General features: G+C 30.6%; 2 protein-coding genes across 2 annotated transcripts; one reads left to right on the top strand and one right to left on the bottom strand.

Annotated features, from left to right (window-relative positions):
* The first annotated feature begins 1070 nt into the window (after positions 1-1070).
* Positions 1071-3997, top strand: LOC124934143 (zinc finger HIT domain-containing protein 2). The gene is made up of 6 exons (XM_047474623.1): positions 1071-1185; positions 1586-1729; positions 2099-2171; positions 2275-2443; positions 2850-2891; positions 2986-3997. The coding sequence occupies exons 2-6, from the start codon at positions 1665-1667 to the stop codon at positions 3801-3803; spliced, it is 1167 nt and encodes a 388-aa protein (XP_047330579.1). The 5' UTR covers positions 1071-1185; positions 1586-1664; the 3' UTR covers positions 3804-3997.
* A 3899-nt stretch (positions 3998-7896) lies between these two features.
* LOC124935012 lies at positions 7897-8298 on the bottom strand. Its single transcript, XM_047475479.1, has one exon. It carries the CDS (start codon positions 8296-8298, stop codon positions 7897-7899), a length of 402 nt encoding a protein of 133 aa, XP_047331435.1.
* Positions 8299-18438: the final 10140 nt, after the last annotated feature.

Below are 18438 nucleotides of genomic sequence, written 5' to 3'. Positions count from 1 at the left end.
AATAATCAATGTTATGATCTTAGAGCTAGTTCGACTTTAAGTTTTCCAAATAATCCAACAAAATCAAATATCACTTACTCCCCTTTTTGTCCATCAAATTAATCAATTTATTAATCGAAATACTAAAATACTTTTTTATTTTAAATTATTATTATTTATTTATTTATTTATTTATATATATCAATACCTTTTAAGTATTTTATCAAAAATACATCATTCCCTCAAAATCATTACTAATAATTATATTTTTTCTCTCAAGGTTATTTAAATAATATCGATGAACATGGCCTTTTATATAATCTTTTCAACTTTCCCAACATTCACTAATTTTATTGATGATTTTTTTTTTTTGTAAGATAGTGTTATATAATTTTATAGATGAATTTATAGGCCTTATCTGTTTATATAACTGAATTAGATATTTTTGAGAAAATAATTTTTATACTTAAGTAATCTTATAAAAAAAATTGAAAGTTTTTTTGTTTTTGTTTTTTTTTTACTATTTATTGACAAAAACTAGATAAAACAGTTCTACACTAGAAATCATCCTCTAAATGAGAAATAATTGTCTTTATTGTGGACAAATTAATTAGAGCTATTTTATTGAAAAAAAAGTCTCTATAGAAAATAATCTTCACTTTTAATAGCAAAGTTGTCATCCATATTAACTAAAATAAAAAATACTTGTTAATTCATAATTCTAAACTCAAAACAAATTAGCTAAAATGGAGATAAAAGAAATATAACAAATAGAACAAACTTCTGTCCAGTTATAGGATAATGTGAAAAAAAATGTTATATATTTATCTTATATAATAAATATTAAGTTAAAGTCTAAAAATTAACTAATATTCAAAAAATAATGACCTTTAAACAAAAATCATCTTGAAAAATTATGTCATAAATCATATTTCTTTTAATAAAATTGAGAAAAAAAAACTTAAATATATTTGAAGGGTTTAAAAGAAATTTAATCACAAAAGCCCATGGTGAAACAAGTCTGGCCCATTTTGAGTACCCATGAAAACAAGCCCAAAAAGCTCATTTGATCACCATCCCTAACAACAGAGAAATGATTTTGGGATTTTGACAGCCATTTATTAACCCTAGTATTTGAATTCCAAAAGCACGACAATCGAACGAATTTTGCAGCAGACAACATAAAGAAACTTCTTTTCTTCATTGGTAAGTTTCTTGTTCTTAAAAGTTAACCTTAATTCTTAAATGGTTTATGCTTATGGTTGATTTATATGTTTCTTGTTCTTAAAAGTTAATCTTAATTCTTAAATGGTTTATAATTATAGCTGATTTGTTAGTTTAATTAGTTCATTATGTTAAGACTGTTAGTTTAGATTAAATTAGCTGAACTGTAATGTTAGTATGTTAATTTAAGAATAAACATCATCATTCCTATGTTTCACCTATGTTTCAGACCTGGACAGTTCTTCTTAGAGCTTAATGCTCTACAATTTTTGTGTTTATTCAGTCTATTGGCATAATAAGTTGATTTGAATTTGTTATCTTGTGATAAAATATTTATATCTGTAACTTTTACTCCAAATTATCATATAATGAAATGTTGCAGATGTTCCTTTAAGTTCTGGCGGCTCATCATTCATCTAGGAGGTTATCCATTTTACTTCGTCTTCTCCAAGGCTTCGATAATGGCTTCTGAGATGCCATCAACTTCGACCCCCTTAAATCTGCCATCGCGTTTAATCTGCCGTGTGTAAGACCTCATATCTCTATCATCCATTTCTTGCTCTCTCTGCTACATGTGCAGTAAAGTTGCCCTCTTTTCTTTGTATTTATAAGATTAAGTGTGGTTGATTGTTACAGGGAAGATTTTGGAACATTTTATTTGATATGCTTGATTATACTGTATTTGTTATTTTCTTCAAGAAGAACTAATTGTTTTTTAGTTTGCATAGGTATAGGAACCATTGGGTTATATATTGATGTTTGTCAAAGTTTTCTACTTCATAGACAATCTCGAAATAATTGAATGTTTCAAAGAATTGTACTATGCTATGTGTGCTTTTGTTTTTGTTTGATTTAACAGTGGAAAATCACGTACTCATTCACTTTTCATGTTTAGGTGTGAAAAGCAATTTTCAAAATATACGTGTCCACGATGCAACGCTCATTATTGCTCTCTTGGATGTTACAAGGCAAGGATTTTATATTACAGATATTTTCAGCATCTTTGTGATTCTTCTTGTTCCAACATGTAAATTCTATTGGTTTTGTTCTGTCTGTTGGATTATCTTGCAGTCTCATAGTGTAGGCTGCACAGAATCTTTCATGAGAGAAAATGTAGTGCAGGAGCTACGACAATTACAAACTGACGACGAATCTAAGCAGAAAATGCTCGATATACTCAAACGTGTACATGGAGAGGAGGAAGACGATGACGAGGAAGACTATAACATGGATGAAGATGGTAATAAGCCAACACTTTTATATTTTATCTTTTGAAAATATATTTTCTGTCAAATATCTCATTTGGATGTGGATCCATATGGGACTACTTTTGGAATCTGAACTTAGTCTGAAAATTTATTTGTGGTTTCTTCTCTGGATCTGGAAACTAAAACATATCTGTCGATTTCATGTTTCTTACTGTAGAAAAATGAAGAGAAAGTAGATTGATATATTTTGTAATTGATTTGGAATTGTAAACTATTACGATTTATAGAAAAATAGAAAACAGACTTTTCCACACATATGTATGACTTTTCTCTTATATAACGTGATTATATAATTTCAATTTGACTTACACATGTTTCTTAATAGTTTCTTACATAAGTAATATCCTCTAATTTTTGTTTTTCCTCTTACATTGTTAGATTCGACATTATCGGAGGAGACAATACAATCTATTCAATCTGGTAGAGCTTTCTTCAATATACTTTCTTCATTTTTTCCACACTGAAAAATTGTTTGTTAATGTGAGTTTTTCTTTTTGACACAATCCATTTTCAGGACGTCAGGTTGATTTTGATGATTTATCATCAAAAGAAAAGAAATATTTCCTAAAAGCTTTATCTTCTGGAGAGCTCAGTAAGTTGATTCAACCATGGGAGCCTTGGTGGCTCAAGCCTTCCGCCAGAACAATCTCTCTCAATAGTGAAGGAATGCCGCTAATCCAACCACTTCCTGATCAGAACAATCACTCGCTCGACATTCCCGTGGGACCCACAAGCCCATTAAAACCCATCAGTAAGCTCATATCGTCAAAGCCATCACCACTGTTAGCTGTTCACCTTGTAGACGTGATATACAGTTACTGTTTTACCCTTCGTCTCTATAACGGTGATTGGCAGTCAGATCCATTAGGTTCTTCCATGGTTGTCTTAAACATATCATCTGTGTTAGATCAACGAGCTCAGCCAGAGACTGTTAGGGAAGCTTTATCTAGTTGCTTGGAAAAAACTTGCTCTCCTGCTTTCAGGCATGTTGGCGGTTTGAATTTCGGACTGGGACTTGTCGATGATGTTGTACATTTGCTTTCTCTTGGCAGTAATGGTTTGATCTGCATGCTTTGTGATCTGGAGAGGTTATTAAGGGCAGGTTTAAAGTTAGAAAAGCAACAGAAGTCGAATAAGCTTAAGCTAGCAGTGAAGAAGGTGTACTTCATTATGTGTTGGGTACATGAACAGTCTGCAGAAGCTTGGTCTTCTTTAGCTGCAATGGTGGGTGTAGAGAAGGCTTCTGCATCAGAGTTCATTGATGGAGGGGGATCTTTGAAGGTTTCAGAGATGAAAAAGACTAGTAGAGCTGTGATTGAGGAGTTGCAATGATCGGTTTAATGTTGATGATCACATAATGACAGTTTCTCTATCAGATACCAGATCAAATTCAAATATCAAAGTCTTGTGTATCTGGATCTATAGATCTAAACATGATTGATATGAAAAATGTGGTATTGTAAATTAGAATTGGTGATTTCCAGATAGATTGAAATCAATTTAGCCCTAAAGGCTGTTATTTCTGATTATACTCTTTCTCAAATGTGTTTGCACATGAAAAATACCTAGGATTTCTCCTTAAATATGTACAAATTGCAGGTGGTATTTAGCTTGCTCCTATCAAGAATCAACTATAAAGTTGTTGATGAATGAGGAATTAGATGCCCTTGAGAAATTAAAACCTACATAATACTTCTAGGGTAAGTACTTTTTTGGATAAAGAAGATATTGTATAGGTCTTAAACAAGCTAATTAAAGTCCTTTCTTAACTTAGAATTTGCTAGAAATACTAAAAGTCAAAAAAATTATATCATTGACATTATCAAGGACACTATTCTTCTTGGAGGGAAGATTGTTAGGACACCCTATTCTCAAGAAGATGAAATTCATGTCATCCACATACTATGTTCCTCACACAAGTATAAATTACTTCTTTTTTGTAGGAGTTACAAAGAAGATTAATTTATCTTTCAATCCAAATATATTGATGAGATCCTAACATAGGATAACATACATTGGGGATAAGTCCTTTGTCAGTTCTGATTTCAAAAGTTTTACTATTTCATTTAGAAAGATGGAAGAGATTATTGTGAAATCATTCAACAAACACTTTCCTTTTCAAACCCTGCAGGGTTTCTTTCTTTCAATTTTCAGGGTCAAATTGATAATCAATTAATTACTCCAGCATAACTGAGAGTTAAAGCTACATCAACTTTTTCCTATTTTTCTTAAGTTTCTGTTTCTTTCTTTGAATATTTTGTTTAATATATATATTGATGTAAGAAGGTAAAAACAAGAAAACAAAAGTAGGTTGAAATTACTTTGTGTGTAATCATAGTGTTTATCATTATCCATCTTGGTCATAAGATGGTTACAAGAGCTAATGGAGATAATATATATATTAATGTCAAATCAATACACTATTGTTATTTTAAATATGAAGTATGATTCATAATTGCTCCATCACTAAATTTGTGTTGTTTAAGATAGAACTTGAAAATTATGTGGGGTCTTTCTAATTTTCATGTTCCATTTTCTAATTCTTTTTAGGTGATGTGATGTTTATAGATTTTACAGCAAAGTTGAGTAATTTTTTTTTAATAATTTTAATAATTTTTTTATACATTTTTTTAATTATATTACTCAATTTATTAATCATAATACTAAAATATCTTATAATAACACTTTTTAAAATCTCTACCACACAATTAATTTAAATAATCGTATGAATTATTCAAATAACACTATATCAAACAAGCTCCCTAATCTTATGTTCATCTTAATTTCATAATTCAATTCCCTAATCAATCACATTATCTAAAATATCAATTAAAATATCATCTACTTTTTTTACTTAAAAATATTATATTTTAATATATATTTATTATACCACCTCAATCTAAATAACCTATTTTCAACCATATAATACAAACAAAATTTATTTGAAAATAACCAAAATCATAGGTCACATAGCTAGCTCAAGTTGTGTGGCTTGTGAATGTGAGAGGTGAAGCATGTCTGGTGAACAGTGAAAGGACTAGGAATGGGCCAGCATTCCCTTCATCCCATATGTGAGTTAACAACATTTGCAAACATTTAGGACAGACATGCATCTTCCTCAACTCTATATATGTCTCCACCAAATTAAGTCCATCATTTATTACTCCCCTCCCCCACCAATACCACCACCATTACCCTCTTTCCCACAAATCATTATTCTCATATTATAGTAACTACACCAATTTATTCAATATGTTCTAATGATTTCAAGCCTTTCTTTAATTAACATGGCCTCCCACTTTTATCATTACACTCACCTTCTCAAAGTTTTTTTGAATAGTGGAGTTCTTGTTAGAATAGATAAGGCGAAGGATGTTTGGTTGGTGGGTTATGTTATTTTGTTTAAATGAATGAAAGATGTTGATATATGCTTGTTAATGAAGAAGTGAAAAGAAGTTAAAACTATTGTTAAATCAAACATTAATAAACAATTGGATTTAGAGTTAGAGCTAGGTTTTGCACGAAAAAATATCGATATGTTTTAGTAACAACATCATTAATTTTGTCAAGTATTTAATTCATATATTGATTTAAATAAGTTAATATTCTGAAACATAATTTAATATACATAATTTTACAAGTTTTTTGTGATTTTTTTTTTTGCTTCAACTTTAGTATTTTTGTGAGGGTCATATGTAATTTTTGAATTTCAAACACCACTAATGCAAGTTTGTAATCATCGTATAATTGTAGATTGAGATCGGGGTTCTCTTTTTTTTCGTCCTTTTTAGGTTATATATTTTTTGAAACTCTCGATATTTGTTGAATTGTAATTATAGCTAGGATTGGCACCACTTTTACATTTGTGACTTAATTTTTGTTTTTAGCTTAAAAATTGTAGTTGATATTTGAATTTTGAACCTTAATTAAAGAACCTTTGTCCTTACCAATTATTGTAGAGATGGGGAAATTGACGGATGAAGATTGCCTTATAACATCATATATATAGATAGAGTTAATTCTTGCTTTCTTCTTGTCCTTATATTTGTAAACAAATAAAGAAATAGAGATATAACCAAATAAGGTTTTTATAATAGACTCAAGCTGTCCTTTAAAGGAACATACTTCATTAATTACCCTTCTAATAGAATCATGATGGATCCAATATAACAACTTGTATTGGATTTATTGGACTAATTATGGAGGCTAATTAATGAAGAATTTTTTTTTTAATTATTATTATGCTAAGAAATTAGATGACCCATGCAACCATGATCTCCATTCTAACTTATAAGTTTTTAAGTTTTTAAATGAGAATTAAATTTATTACTTTTGATCTCTTATAAACTATTCTCGACACTTCAAGTATGTAATCAGGGACGAATCCAGAAATTCGATTTAGGGTGAGCTTAAAAAAAATTAAGATGAACTTAAAAAATAATAGAAAAATTATGAATAAAACGAATGGATAAACGTATGTTTTACCCCATTTTAATTTGAGAAAAAATATTGAATTAAATAAAGGGAGTTATGTCCCATTAATTTATACCAAAAAATATATATTTTCGAGGTAGACTTCCGTCCATCCGAATCTTAACATAGATCTGTTCATAGTTTAAACATGGTTAGCGCATAAATAATAAATAAAAACTTAAAAATGTAAATGAAAAATATGAAAGAATTATAGAGGGAATAGTTGCAGTGAAAGTCTTCTTGGCTGCAGACAAGACAACTAACCAAATGGCATCCTCCGACAAAGAAACGTGAGAGTCGTCCGACATAGGCAGTCGTGTCTTTTATGGTGCCTAGTCATCTGTCATGCCCATCACTCATTCCCGATCTCAACCCCACCATAAAATTTACACTACTCTTCTCTTTTACCTGTCAACTAGCTATTTAATTACTTTTATTTTTATTCAATCATTACTCAACCCATCTTAAATATTTGATGTTAGATTGCAAAAGTTGACTTAAGAAACCAAAATATTACAATTTAACTCTCTATAAATCACTGTTTCAACTCAAAATGGTATTTATAAAAATTGAAATCATAACCCGTAACTCAAAATTCATTATTATTATTATTATTTGAAAAAATAAACACCAGTAAAACAAATAACCCCACCTGGCCTAGGGTCCTACAAAACTGATAGTTTAATATTTTCTTTTATTTAATTTAAAAATTAAACACCCTAAATATGATTCAAACGTTAACAACTTAACATACATCTCAATAATTACTATTATTATTATTATTATTATCATCTACTCAGAAGTGATACAAGCATACATACATACATACATTGATACACTACTACTTATATATAATATAATATTATAACATAATAAACACATAAATGATTTTCCCAATTCAAACCGATGATCGATGATGTTGTAATTTGTAACCAAATCTAAATGTTGGGATTTAGCAACGTTCTTTGGCTGTAACAGAATCCGACCTCGGCAAAGAAGAAGAAGAATAGATAAACTCGATACAATCGTTAATTGCCTCTGCTCTATGTGAATCAAGTACCGGAGCTACCGACGGTTTTGACCTCGCCGCCGATGAAGAAACAACACCGTTAGGACTAGAATCATTCCTCCTCCCCCGGATGGTCTTGCCGGAAATCAAGTTTAAGGCAGCCGCCATTTTGTCCCCAAGTTGCCTGAGAAATCTAAGTGGAAAAAGACCCGTTGTTGATCTTCTTATGGGTATTCTGAATCTGCAGCTGGAAGTCGCCGGATTTCTTTTTCTCTCGTCGGTGAAGATCAGTCCTTTGCCGGAGCTCTGTCTGGAACATGATTGTTTAGTGATTGAAGTGGACATTGTTGGAACTTTTGTTTTTTGGGGGAGGGGAGAGGAAATATAAAAGTAGTTTAGAGGAGACAAGAGGAAGTGAAGGGTTGGGGTTTGGGCTAAATAGGACAATGGAATGAAAGTAAGGAAAAAAGTGAAATAGAAGAAGAATAGATGGAAAGGTAAAAATGAAAGAATTTGGATGTGATAGTTGATAGAGGTTTTACCATTTCTATGTAATTCAACTTAACTTTTAGGCTTCCATTTTAATGACATAGGTCCCATTAGATGCCTCGAGATTCTTAGTTGTTTCTTATGTAGGCTTGTTTGTTTGGTGTTAGTTATTCACTTATTTGTAAGGGGTTTGTTTGATCTTTGGTTATTTAAGTGTTTTTGGAAATTTTATACTAAGAACCTTGTTCCATAAAAAGATAATAAAAAAATAAGTTATTTGAGTTTTTAAAATATCTTTTTGTATTAAAGATTTAAATTTAAGAGAGAGAGGAATATTTTAATATTTTAATTAATAAAATGAATAAAATGAATAATAAGTCATTTAATAATTTGAGAAATTTTAAAGAATGAAGTAAAATTCCCAAACTCCTATGTCAATGGGTGTTGAAAAAGTATAATTTAATAAAATAAAAAATATTTTGATTTTTAATTAATTAAATTATTATGATGATGAATTTTTGTATTTTAAAATTTAAATGTCATCCAAATAAAGTAGAAATATTTTAATATTTAATTATTGAATTGCGTGTGATTGAATAATTAAAATATATAGGATGAGATATATTGATTTTGAATAAAAATTTCCAAATAATCCACATTAAGGCCCTTGTTTGATGTAGTGTTTTTTTAGGTTTTTATCATAAAATCAAACCATAATTTTAACGATCATTTCAAAAATTTAATCACTCTTTTATCTAGTTAAATATAAAAATTATCCACTATTTAATTATATAAAATTAATTTATCTTTCATTATAAAAAAAGGACTCCTGAGTAGACTTGAGAGATCAAAATATCATAAGTTTGATTATCACCAATAACGCTTTGAATGAAAGCGGAGGGTCATGAGCCTCATGACTAGGGATGACAATGGGGCAGTTCGGGACGGAGAATGCATTTACCATCTCCTGTTTTTATTTTGAAGATTATTTTAATATCATCCTCGCCTTGTTCAATTTCGGGGAATCCCTGCGAGACACCATTTATAAAACATTTTTGAAAAAATAAAAAATTATACAATAAAATTATATAAACATATTTTATAATATAATATATATTGAAATTTATATTATTATAAAAAATTAACTTATAAAATATAATGAATAAATAAATATATTGGTGATTTTATATAATTAATTATGTTTATAGTGTTCAGGGCAAAATCAAAGTAAGATCGGGACGGGACGTGGGACACAAATACTTCTCGCTCCATCCCCGTTTGGGTTCGAGGAAAAACAGCCCTAAACGGGACAATTTGGTTCGGTTACCTCGAGACGGTTTCAAATTACCATCATTACTCATGATTCTGAAATTTCTGAAGTGTCATGTTAATTCTCTATAATTCAAAATAAAATAAAGGGTATTTTGACTTTTAACTATAAAAAATTAAATTTTTATTAAATTTAATCAAAAATAGTTTTCTAGTAAAAGAAATCAAGAAAAACCCGAATAACTAATGATCAAATGAGCTCCAGGTAACATTGAGTTGTTATTTGAGTGAGTTTTGAAAATGACATTATTTCTCAAAAACTTCTCAAATTATTCTACTTTATTCATTTAATTTGTTTCAAAATAAATATATTTTGAGTGTTCAAACTCAATTTTTTATTTATTTAATTTGAATTTATACCATTCAAATTCATTATTATTATATATATATATATATATAAATTATTATTTTTTATTTAAATATTTAAATTATTATTTTTATTCAAACTCAATAAAAGATATTTCAAATAAATGTGTATTATTCTATTTTGTTTAAATGCAAGGATCAAAGTGTTTACAAACAAAATTTCTTTTATCCATTTTATGAATGGTCTTTAAAACAGGTTTTAACATTTTTATAAAATAAATAAATACATAGAAAACAATTCAATATAATTTAACTAAATATAAAAATGTTATATAAAATAATAATTGATATATATATATATATATTAAAATATAAATAATTAAATTTATAAAAATAATAAATTATATATATATATATTTAAGAATACTTTTTAATGGTTTAAATGTAAATAAATAAATAAATTAAATAAAAAAAACTGAGTTTAAATAGTAAATATGTGAGTTTAAAAATTAATGATAAAATAAGTTTGTTTAAAAAATGGAACGAAAACAAAGTTATTTTGAAAACTCACCCTTATTATTATTTAAAGAAAATGTTAGGTTCCAAAATATTGTTAGATAAAAAATTAGACAATTTAGTTGAATGATTTTAATAACTTTATTTTGTATTTAGTAATTAAGTTTTATATAAAATAATATATAAATAATATTTACTATGACCACAAAGGATTAAACCCATAACCCTCAAACACACTTAACAATTTAATCAGTCACAAGAGTTGTCGTCTGACGGGCTCGAACTCAGGGCATCTCAAGGAGGTTGGGGATATCCACTTCTTGTTGCAGTTAAGATAAAAAAAGAGAAAAATTGGACAACGAGTTAAGCACATAACCCACAAACACACTTAACCATTTCACTAGGCGTAGAACTTAACGTCCGAGGGATTCGAACCCAGGACCTCAGGGAGGCTAGGAATATCCACATTTTGTCACCAATGTAGCCTGGCGGTAAGAGTCGACTTAAGAGACCAAAATCTCACAGGTTCGATTTCATCAGGAAACACTTTGAGTTTAAGCAGATGATTATAACTTTGGAGTGTCAATGCTAGTTCTACTTTAATTCTAAAAAATAAAATAATATTTTACTATTTTGATTTATGAATTTAATAAAAAAGAATAGAATTTCTAACTATAAGATTTTAGAAATTGAAATTTGGGTAATTAGGACACAACATAATTAAGATCAATCCAACCTAATATTCTTATTGATATATATATATATACCCTTACAAAAAATAGTAAGTCATACATGATTAGGTTTTAATCCAACCTAATATTCTTATTGATATATATATATATACCCTTACAAAAATAGGAAGTCATACATGATTAGGTTTTAAAATTGTGAAAGAGCATATGCTTCAAGATCTATCAATGCATTTTGGCGCATAAGTATACGATTTTAAGACGAAAAAAATACAAGATACAAATGAATGAAGTGCGAAAATAAATATACTTTAAGATAATGTTTAATAGTTAATCAAATATTGCGTAAATGAGAATTGGAATATATATATATATATATATATATATATATATATATTATTCTAACAATTTTTCAAAATAATATATATAATATTTTAATATTAAAATTAATAAAAATATTTAGTTTAATTTATTTTCTTTATAAGTTTAATAATATATTTAAAATGTTTATAACTTAATTTTTTTTTATTTGAGATTTTATAAGTTTTATGTTAATGCATATGTTGCATCAGCTTATAACAATCTAAACTGACATTTCATATAATACACAAGTATATTAAAATAATGTATATTTGATGATCATATATATATATATATATATATATATATTTCTGATTTTGAAAATAATTCAAAATATGCCATGCCCCTCCTCTTTATTGAATCAACAACCATCATATCCACTTGTGCCAAATCTTCTTAAGAATTTGGGCATCTTTGTATCCTTCCTTCTATATCTTCCTAAAAATCTGTAGTACATCAATTTGTGCCAAGAACATTTGAAAATTTATTAATTAAATTTGAATTATTTAGTCCTTTCCAAGAAAATATAATACTTTATTGATTATTTATATAAAATATGTCTTATAGTCTATAGTAGATGAGTTTCATGTGTATTTTCCCAGAATTTTCCTTAGGAGGGTCCTGAAAAAAGATGATTTAGATATATGTTTTTAAGATTAGTGACATTTGATTATGAATATATATATGTATAAAAAAATAATTATGAATCAGAATTCCTTTTGACTGATTCTCACTTGAGAGATATCGAAAGGTGAAAAGAATAAAAACATCAATCTGAACACAAGAGGACAAACCTCTTCCCACGTGTGCCGTTGTAAGAGTTGTGATCATCAAATAAATCATCTCGATATTACCAAAACATTATCTTTTTTTAGTGCACCATTTTAAAACAATTTAAATATTCAATTTTAAATAAAAACATAAAAAATACATTATCTCAAATAAAAATATCTTTAAAATGTCATAAATTGGATGAGATTAACTTTCTAATTAAAAAACATAAAACTATTAAATATATAAACTATAGGCCTGTTCTAAATATTGTTTATTTGGTTTATTTTGGTTAAAGGGATAGAAAAACTTATATGAAATATGAATAAGTTTATTTAGGTAGAATGAGTTTGGGGACATTTAAGTCCCTATTGTTATTAAAAATTACGGAGCGTTACCACTAGGTAATAAGATTTATTAATTTAAAATTCAGAAAAATTGATAAGGGTATAATGGTATTTTAAGTAGAGGAATGAAGTAATTGAAAAAATTGAAGTGATGAAGAGTATAAGAGAGAAAAAACCAATTTTAATCCTAAAAAACTATTTAGAACAAGTCCAATCCAAACAAGTTTTAAAAGAAAACTTTAATAATCCATTAAAATAACTCAATTGTTATAATTCTGTTTAAGAGACTAAAGATAAAAAAAATAAAAATAATAAACATATACATGTTTGTTATGAAGAGAGAGAGAAAGTAAAGACAAAAAAAAAAAAATGGATGAGATTCTTGAGCATTAATCTTCCATGCATAAATTATACAAGTATCATTATATGTGAAACAAAAACACCTGCTTTCATCATTATATCCTCCACCACTAACTTCTGCACTAAACCAATTAGCTTTGGTGGGGTTTCTTTTCCTTATAATTTGCTTGTTTTATTATTATTATTATGAATCATGATTTACAAATAATAGGCTTATCTTAATATTGGTAAGTGTAAGATAAGTTTATAGTTGAAAGTTAAACTTTATCATTAAGTTCTTGTTCAAGATCAAGTAAGGATATTAGACTTATATATCATAGACCTTGTATGAAAAATTATAGTCTCTCATATCATTGAAGCAAGGACATTGAGATTTTTAAAAAACGATTAATTGCAAGACTTAAATTCATATTTTTTTTGTAAGCATTAATTCTTACTTTCTATCACTATGTGATGAGTCTTTGCTAGAAAAATGTTTATTTTTTTTATTTGTGGGAGCATGATATGGGTCTCCTAAATTCAGATGACAAGAGATACACTAGTAGAAAAAGAGGTATCAGTAAAGGCGAAAACCGTTACTGAAAGCATCAAATGCCGTTACTGAAACATATCTGTAACGGCAAATAAAACCGTTACCAATCGTTACAAAAACATACGTTACAGAAACTTCACAGGTATCAGTAACGACTTTCGAAAGACGTTACTGATAGTCAATGGACATCAGTAACGGTTCTAGCCGACTTAAAACCGTTACTGAAAGACATAATTATCAGTAACGACATTCAAGAACTGTTACTGAATATATTTGGGCAACAGTAACGGTTCTAGCCGTGTTAAAACCGTTACTGAAAGGCATAAATTATCAGTAACGACTTTCAAAAACCGTTACTGATACCTGTGAAGTTTCTGTGACGGTTTTTTATTTGTTAAACCGTTACAGACAAATTTATAGTAACGGATTTTTAATTTATAAAACCGTTACTAAACCATAATCGTTTTTTTCCAAATTTTTACCTATATAAAACCACAATCATCAATAACCAAAAACCAAAAACCACAATCATCAATAACTAAAAACCAAAAACCACAATCATTAATTCAAAACAATAATCATTCACAAACTACAATCCATCCACAAACTACAATCCATCCACAAACTACGATCCATCAACAAACTACAATCATATCATAAATCCACAAAAACCATTAATTAACGTACTTCAAATAACATACATTTCAACAAACCAGAATTCAAGTGGGAGAGGCATCATCACTAGTCGAAGGGGCATCATCTCTAGTGGGAGGGGCAGGTGGACGTGGAGGGCGAGCACCGGGAATCATGGATAATAAGAAGTTCATCGTCTCCCTCATCTCAAGCATCTCATCCCGCATTCTATCACGCTCTACAAATTATTGTTGTCTCTCCCTTCGAGCTTCTTCACGTTCCATTTCACGTTGCCTTTGTAATTCTTCGCGCTCCATTTGACGCTGCCTTTGTGCTTCCTCACGCTCCATCTGACGCTCGAGTAATACTTTTTTGCGCTCTCTCCGTGACTGAAGTTTCTCCGCTTCACGCTCCTCTCGCATCTTCTACATCTCCTCAAGTAAAACTCGATTTTCTTCACGGAAATGTTGCGTGTCACTGCGCGGTGTGCTAGAACCCCCACGAGCATCTGCTCTAAAACATGTAGGTGTGACACCTGAGCCCATACCCACGACTCGCCCATGTCCCTGAGACCCGAACGCATACTCAGCCAACTGTAGGTCATTCCTAGTCGGGTCTTCTTCTATAGCAGTTCGCAAGGCAGTCTATAAACACAAATTACATTTGATTATATACATAAAATAAATGAAACTAATAAACACGTCTTACCACTTTTTCTTGAATAATGGGGGGACCTCCGGATTTGGATCTTGCAGAGTTGGTTTCTTTGTATGAGTGTGGAGAAATAATTCCGCAAAATTAGGCGAGGTACCGGTAGTCTTCTCCTGTACAAATTTAATAATTGATAAAAACGTAATAACATTATAAACTTTGTTATTCAATGATAAAACGAACCATTTGATTCTCCACTTGCGAAAATGAGATGCTGCCCGCATGATTCTTGTACACAACATGCGACCTATTTTGCGTATTCACATTACTTGTTTTCTGCAAATAAGAAAACATTTGTGTTTAATGAATGATTAATGTAAGAACTCTTTATAAAAACATCATTAAATGTATAAATATCACTATAAAGTCTCATTTATTGAAAGCATTTGTGGGCAAAGGTGATGTCAAAATTTTACTTCAATATTTATTTAGTGATCAATTCATTAATTTATTTGATCTTTTATAGATTTATAACTAATAGAACACACCAAGATTATGGGTTCAAACTTTATCCTTCTTATTTATTTATTTAGAATAATTAGACCGGTTGAATAGTTCAAAACAGTTGAACGAGATGATCATGAAGTGCCAAAATAGTTCAAAAATCAATCAAATTGAGCAGGTGGTCCTTTCCGGCCCAAGTAAGCCCAATTCTCATCACTTCTTGAACAAACATGCCACTAATGGGCCAAAATAAAACGCCTCAAAGATTCAGGTTGAATTGTTTTTTTTTTTTTTTTTGTAACGAAGGAGAGAGTGTGGTTATAATATTATAATATTTGGTTTAATCATTTAATCATACAATTAAATAAATGAGGTATGATAAACCCAACGAAGGGTTAGCGAAAGCAAGGCCACGAATCCTACGTGGCCTTGCCAGCTAGGAGAGAGAAAAAGAAAAAAAATTCTACATTTCTGCATATCCTCTTTCAACCAATAGGGTTTCATGTTTCTGCATTTCTTTCTCTCTCTGAAACGCATCATTTATTTCTCTTCTCCGGCTGCATTTATTTCTCTTCTCCGGCTGCATTTCTTTCTTTCTACGGCAACATTTACTTCTCCATGGTATCCTTTTTAAGGATCTTTATTTTTTTTTGACTAGATCTAGGGTTTAGATTTTATAGATCTAGGGTTTAGATTTTACAGATCTAGGGTTTACATTTTACATAAGTATTTATGGATTTAAACTGTTTGAATTTTCAGGAAACCGAAGCACCGAACTTGAACAACCCAGTAGATGAAGAACTTAACCTGAACAGATCCACCCATGTTGAACCCGAAAGGTACCCTGAACAGATCTAGTGGTTTCGGGACAAGAAATGGTCATTCCTTGTCCCGAAATGGTTGGTTTCGGGATAAGAAATGGTCCTTTTTTGTCCCGAAATGGTTGGTTTCGGGACAAGAAAGGGTCCTTCCTTGTCCTGAAATGGTTGGTTTCGGGACAAGAAAGGGTCCTTCCTTGTCCCGAAATGGTTGGTTTCAGGACAAGAAAGGGTCCTTCCTTGTCCCGAAATGGTTGGTTTCGGGACAAGAAAGGGTCCTTCCTTGTCCCGAAATGGTTGGTTTCGGGACAAGAAAGGGTCCTTCCTTGTCCCGAAATGGTTGGTTTCGGGACAAGAAAGGGTCCTTCCTCTTCCCGAAATGGTTGGTTTCGGGACAAGAAAGGGTCCTTCCTTGTCCCGAAATGGTTGGTTTCGGGACAAAAAAGGGTCCTTCCTTGTCCCGAAATGGTTGGTTTCGGGACAAGAAATGGTCCTTCCTTGTCCCGAAATGGTTGGTTTCGGGACCCGAAAGGTGGTTTCAGGACCCGAAATGGTTGGTTTCGGGAACCGAAAGGTGGTTTCGGGACCCGAAATGGTTGGTTTCAGGACCTGAAATGGGTGGTTTCGGGACCCGAAATGAGTGGTTTATGGACTTTTTTCTTACGGTTTCACTTAATTTTTGCAGTCACATTCCTAGTGTTGGAATGACATTTTCCTCCGAAGAAAAACTTCTTGAATTCTACACATCATATGCCCACTTAACGGGATTCGGCATTACCAAATTAGGGAGCAAAAATGTAGGTGGTAAGAGGAAATACTTCAGCGTTGGTTGTGCCAAGAGTTTTCTGAAAGAATCGAAGTCAAAAAACAAGTTTCATCAGCCTAGACCAATAACGAAGACAGATTGTAAATCAAAGATTAATGTTGTTGTTCGAAATGAAGGGGAATATGTGATAACAAGTATTTCTCTTGAGCACAACCATTCTTTAAGCCCTAAGAGAATACGTCATGTTAGATCCTACAAAGTAATTGACGGAAATGTAAAGAGGAGATTGGATACAAATGATGAAGCTGGAATAACTGTGGCCAAAACATTTCAATCACTTGTAGTTGAAACTGGAGGGTATGAAAACATGTCTTTCGATGAGAGGACATGTAGAAATTACGTTACAGAAGCACGACAGTTGAGGTTAGGGATTGGGGATGCTGAAGCACTCACTAATTATTTCTTAAGAATGCAAACCAGTAACTCAAACTTCTTCTACCTTATTGATTTGGACGAGGAATCCCGAATTAAAAACGTGTTTTGGGCAGATGGTAGGTGCAGGGCTGCCTTTGAAGATTTTCATGATGTTATCTCTTTCGATACAACATATTTGACAAATCGCTATGACATGCCTTTCGTTCCGTTTGTTGGTGTTAATCATCATGGTCAATCCATTTTGCTTGGATGTGGGTTATTGTCAAGTGAAGATTCAAATTCTTTCACATGGTTGTTTAGAACTTGGTTGGAATGTATGCATGATAGACCTCCCAATGCCATAATCACAGACCAATGTCGATCCATGGCGATTGCAATTGAGAAGGTATTTCCTAAAACGCATCATCGATTTTTTTTGTGGCATATAATGAAGAAACTTCCTATAAAACTTGGAAGCCATACTGAATACCATCTAATAAAGAAGAGGCTGAAAAACATTGTATACAATTCCATAAATATTCAACAATGCGAAGAGGATTGGAATAGACTAATTGAAGATTATCAGTTGGAAGATAATGTTTGGTTGAAATCTTTGTATTTGGAAAGATCTAAATGGATACCTGTTTATGTCAAAGGACAATTTTGGGCCGGGATGTCAACATCTCAACGGAGTGAAAGTATGAACGCCTTCTTTGATGACTACGTGTAGTCCAAAACATCCCTCAAACAATTTGTCGAGCAATATGATAGGGCTCTGTTGAGAAATATCGAGAGAGAAAAGAAATTGGATTTCCAATCGTTTAATTCTTTGATACCAACTGTTAGTGGATTTGCCTTCGAAAGGCAATACCAAAACTTATACACTCCAGATATATTTAGATTGGTTCAAGTAGAAGTTAGAGGTTTGATGTTGTGCGACATCTCAGCCATTGAAGAGGAAGGTTCAGTTTCTATATTTAGAGTTGAGGAAATCATGTTG

The sequence above is a fragment of the Impatiens glandulifera genome, chromosome 4 (assembly GCF_907164915.1).
Source record: "Impatiens glandulifera chromosome 4, dImpGla2.1, whole genome shotgun sequence".
Classification (NCBI taxonomy): domain Eukaryota; kingdom Viridiplantae; phylum Streptophyta; class Magnoliopsida; order Ericales; family Balsaminaceae; genus Impatiens; species Impatiens glandulifera.
The sequence above is the reverse complement of the archived record's forward strand: the minus strand, read 5'-3'. Positions and strand labels throughout refer to the sequence as shown.

What these genes read in the sequence shown, in the direction of transcription:
- LOC124934143 (XM_047474623.1), top strand. Translation starts at nt 1,665, where the DNA reads ATGGCTTCTGAGATGCCATCAACTTCGACCCCCTTAAATCTGCCATCG. An exon ending in GCTCTCTTGGATGTTACAAG is followed by an intron (nt 2,172 to 2,274) that starts GCAAGGATTTTA and finishes ATTATCTTGCAG; the next exon opens with TCTCATAGTGTAGGCTGCAC. An exon ending in CTATAACATGGATGAAGATG is followed by an intron (nt 2,444 to 2,849) that starts GTAATAAGCCAA and finishes TTACATTGTTAG; the next exon opens with ATTCGACATTATCGGAGGAG.
- LOC124935012 (XM_047475479.1), bottom strand. Translation starts at nt 8,298, where the DNA reads ATGTCCACTTCAATCACTAAACAATCATGTTCCAGACAGAGCTCCGGC.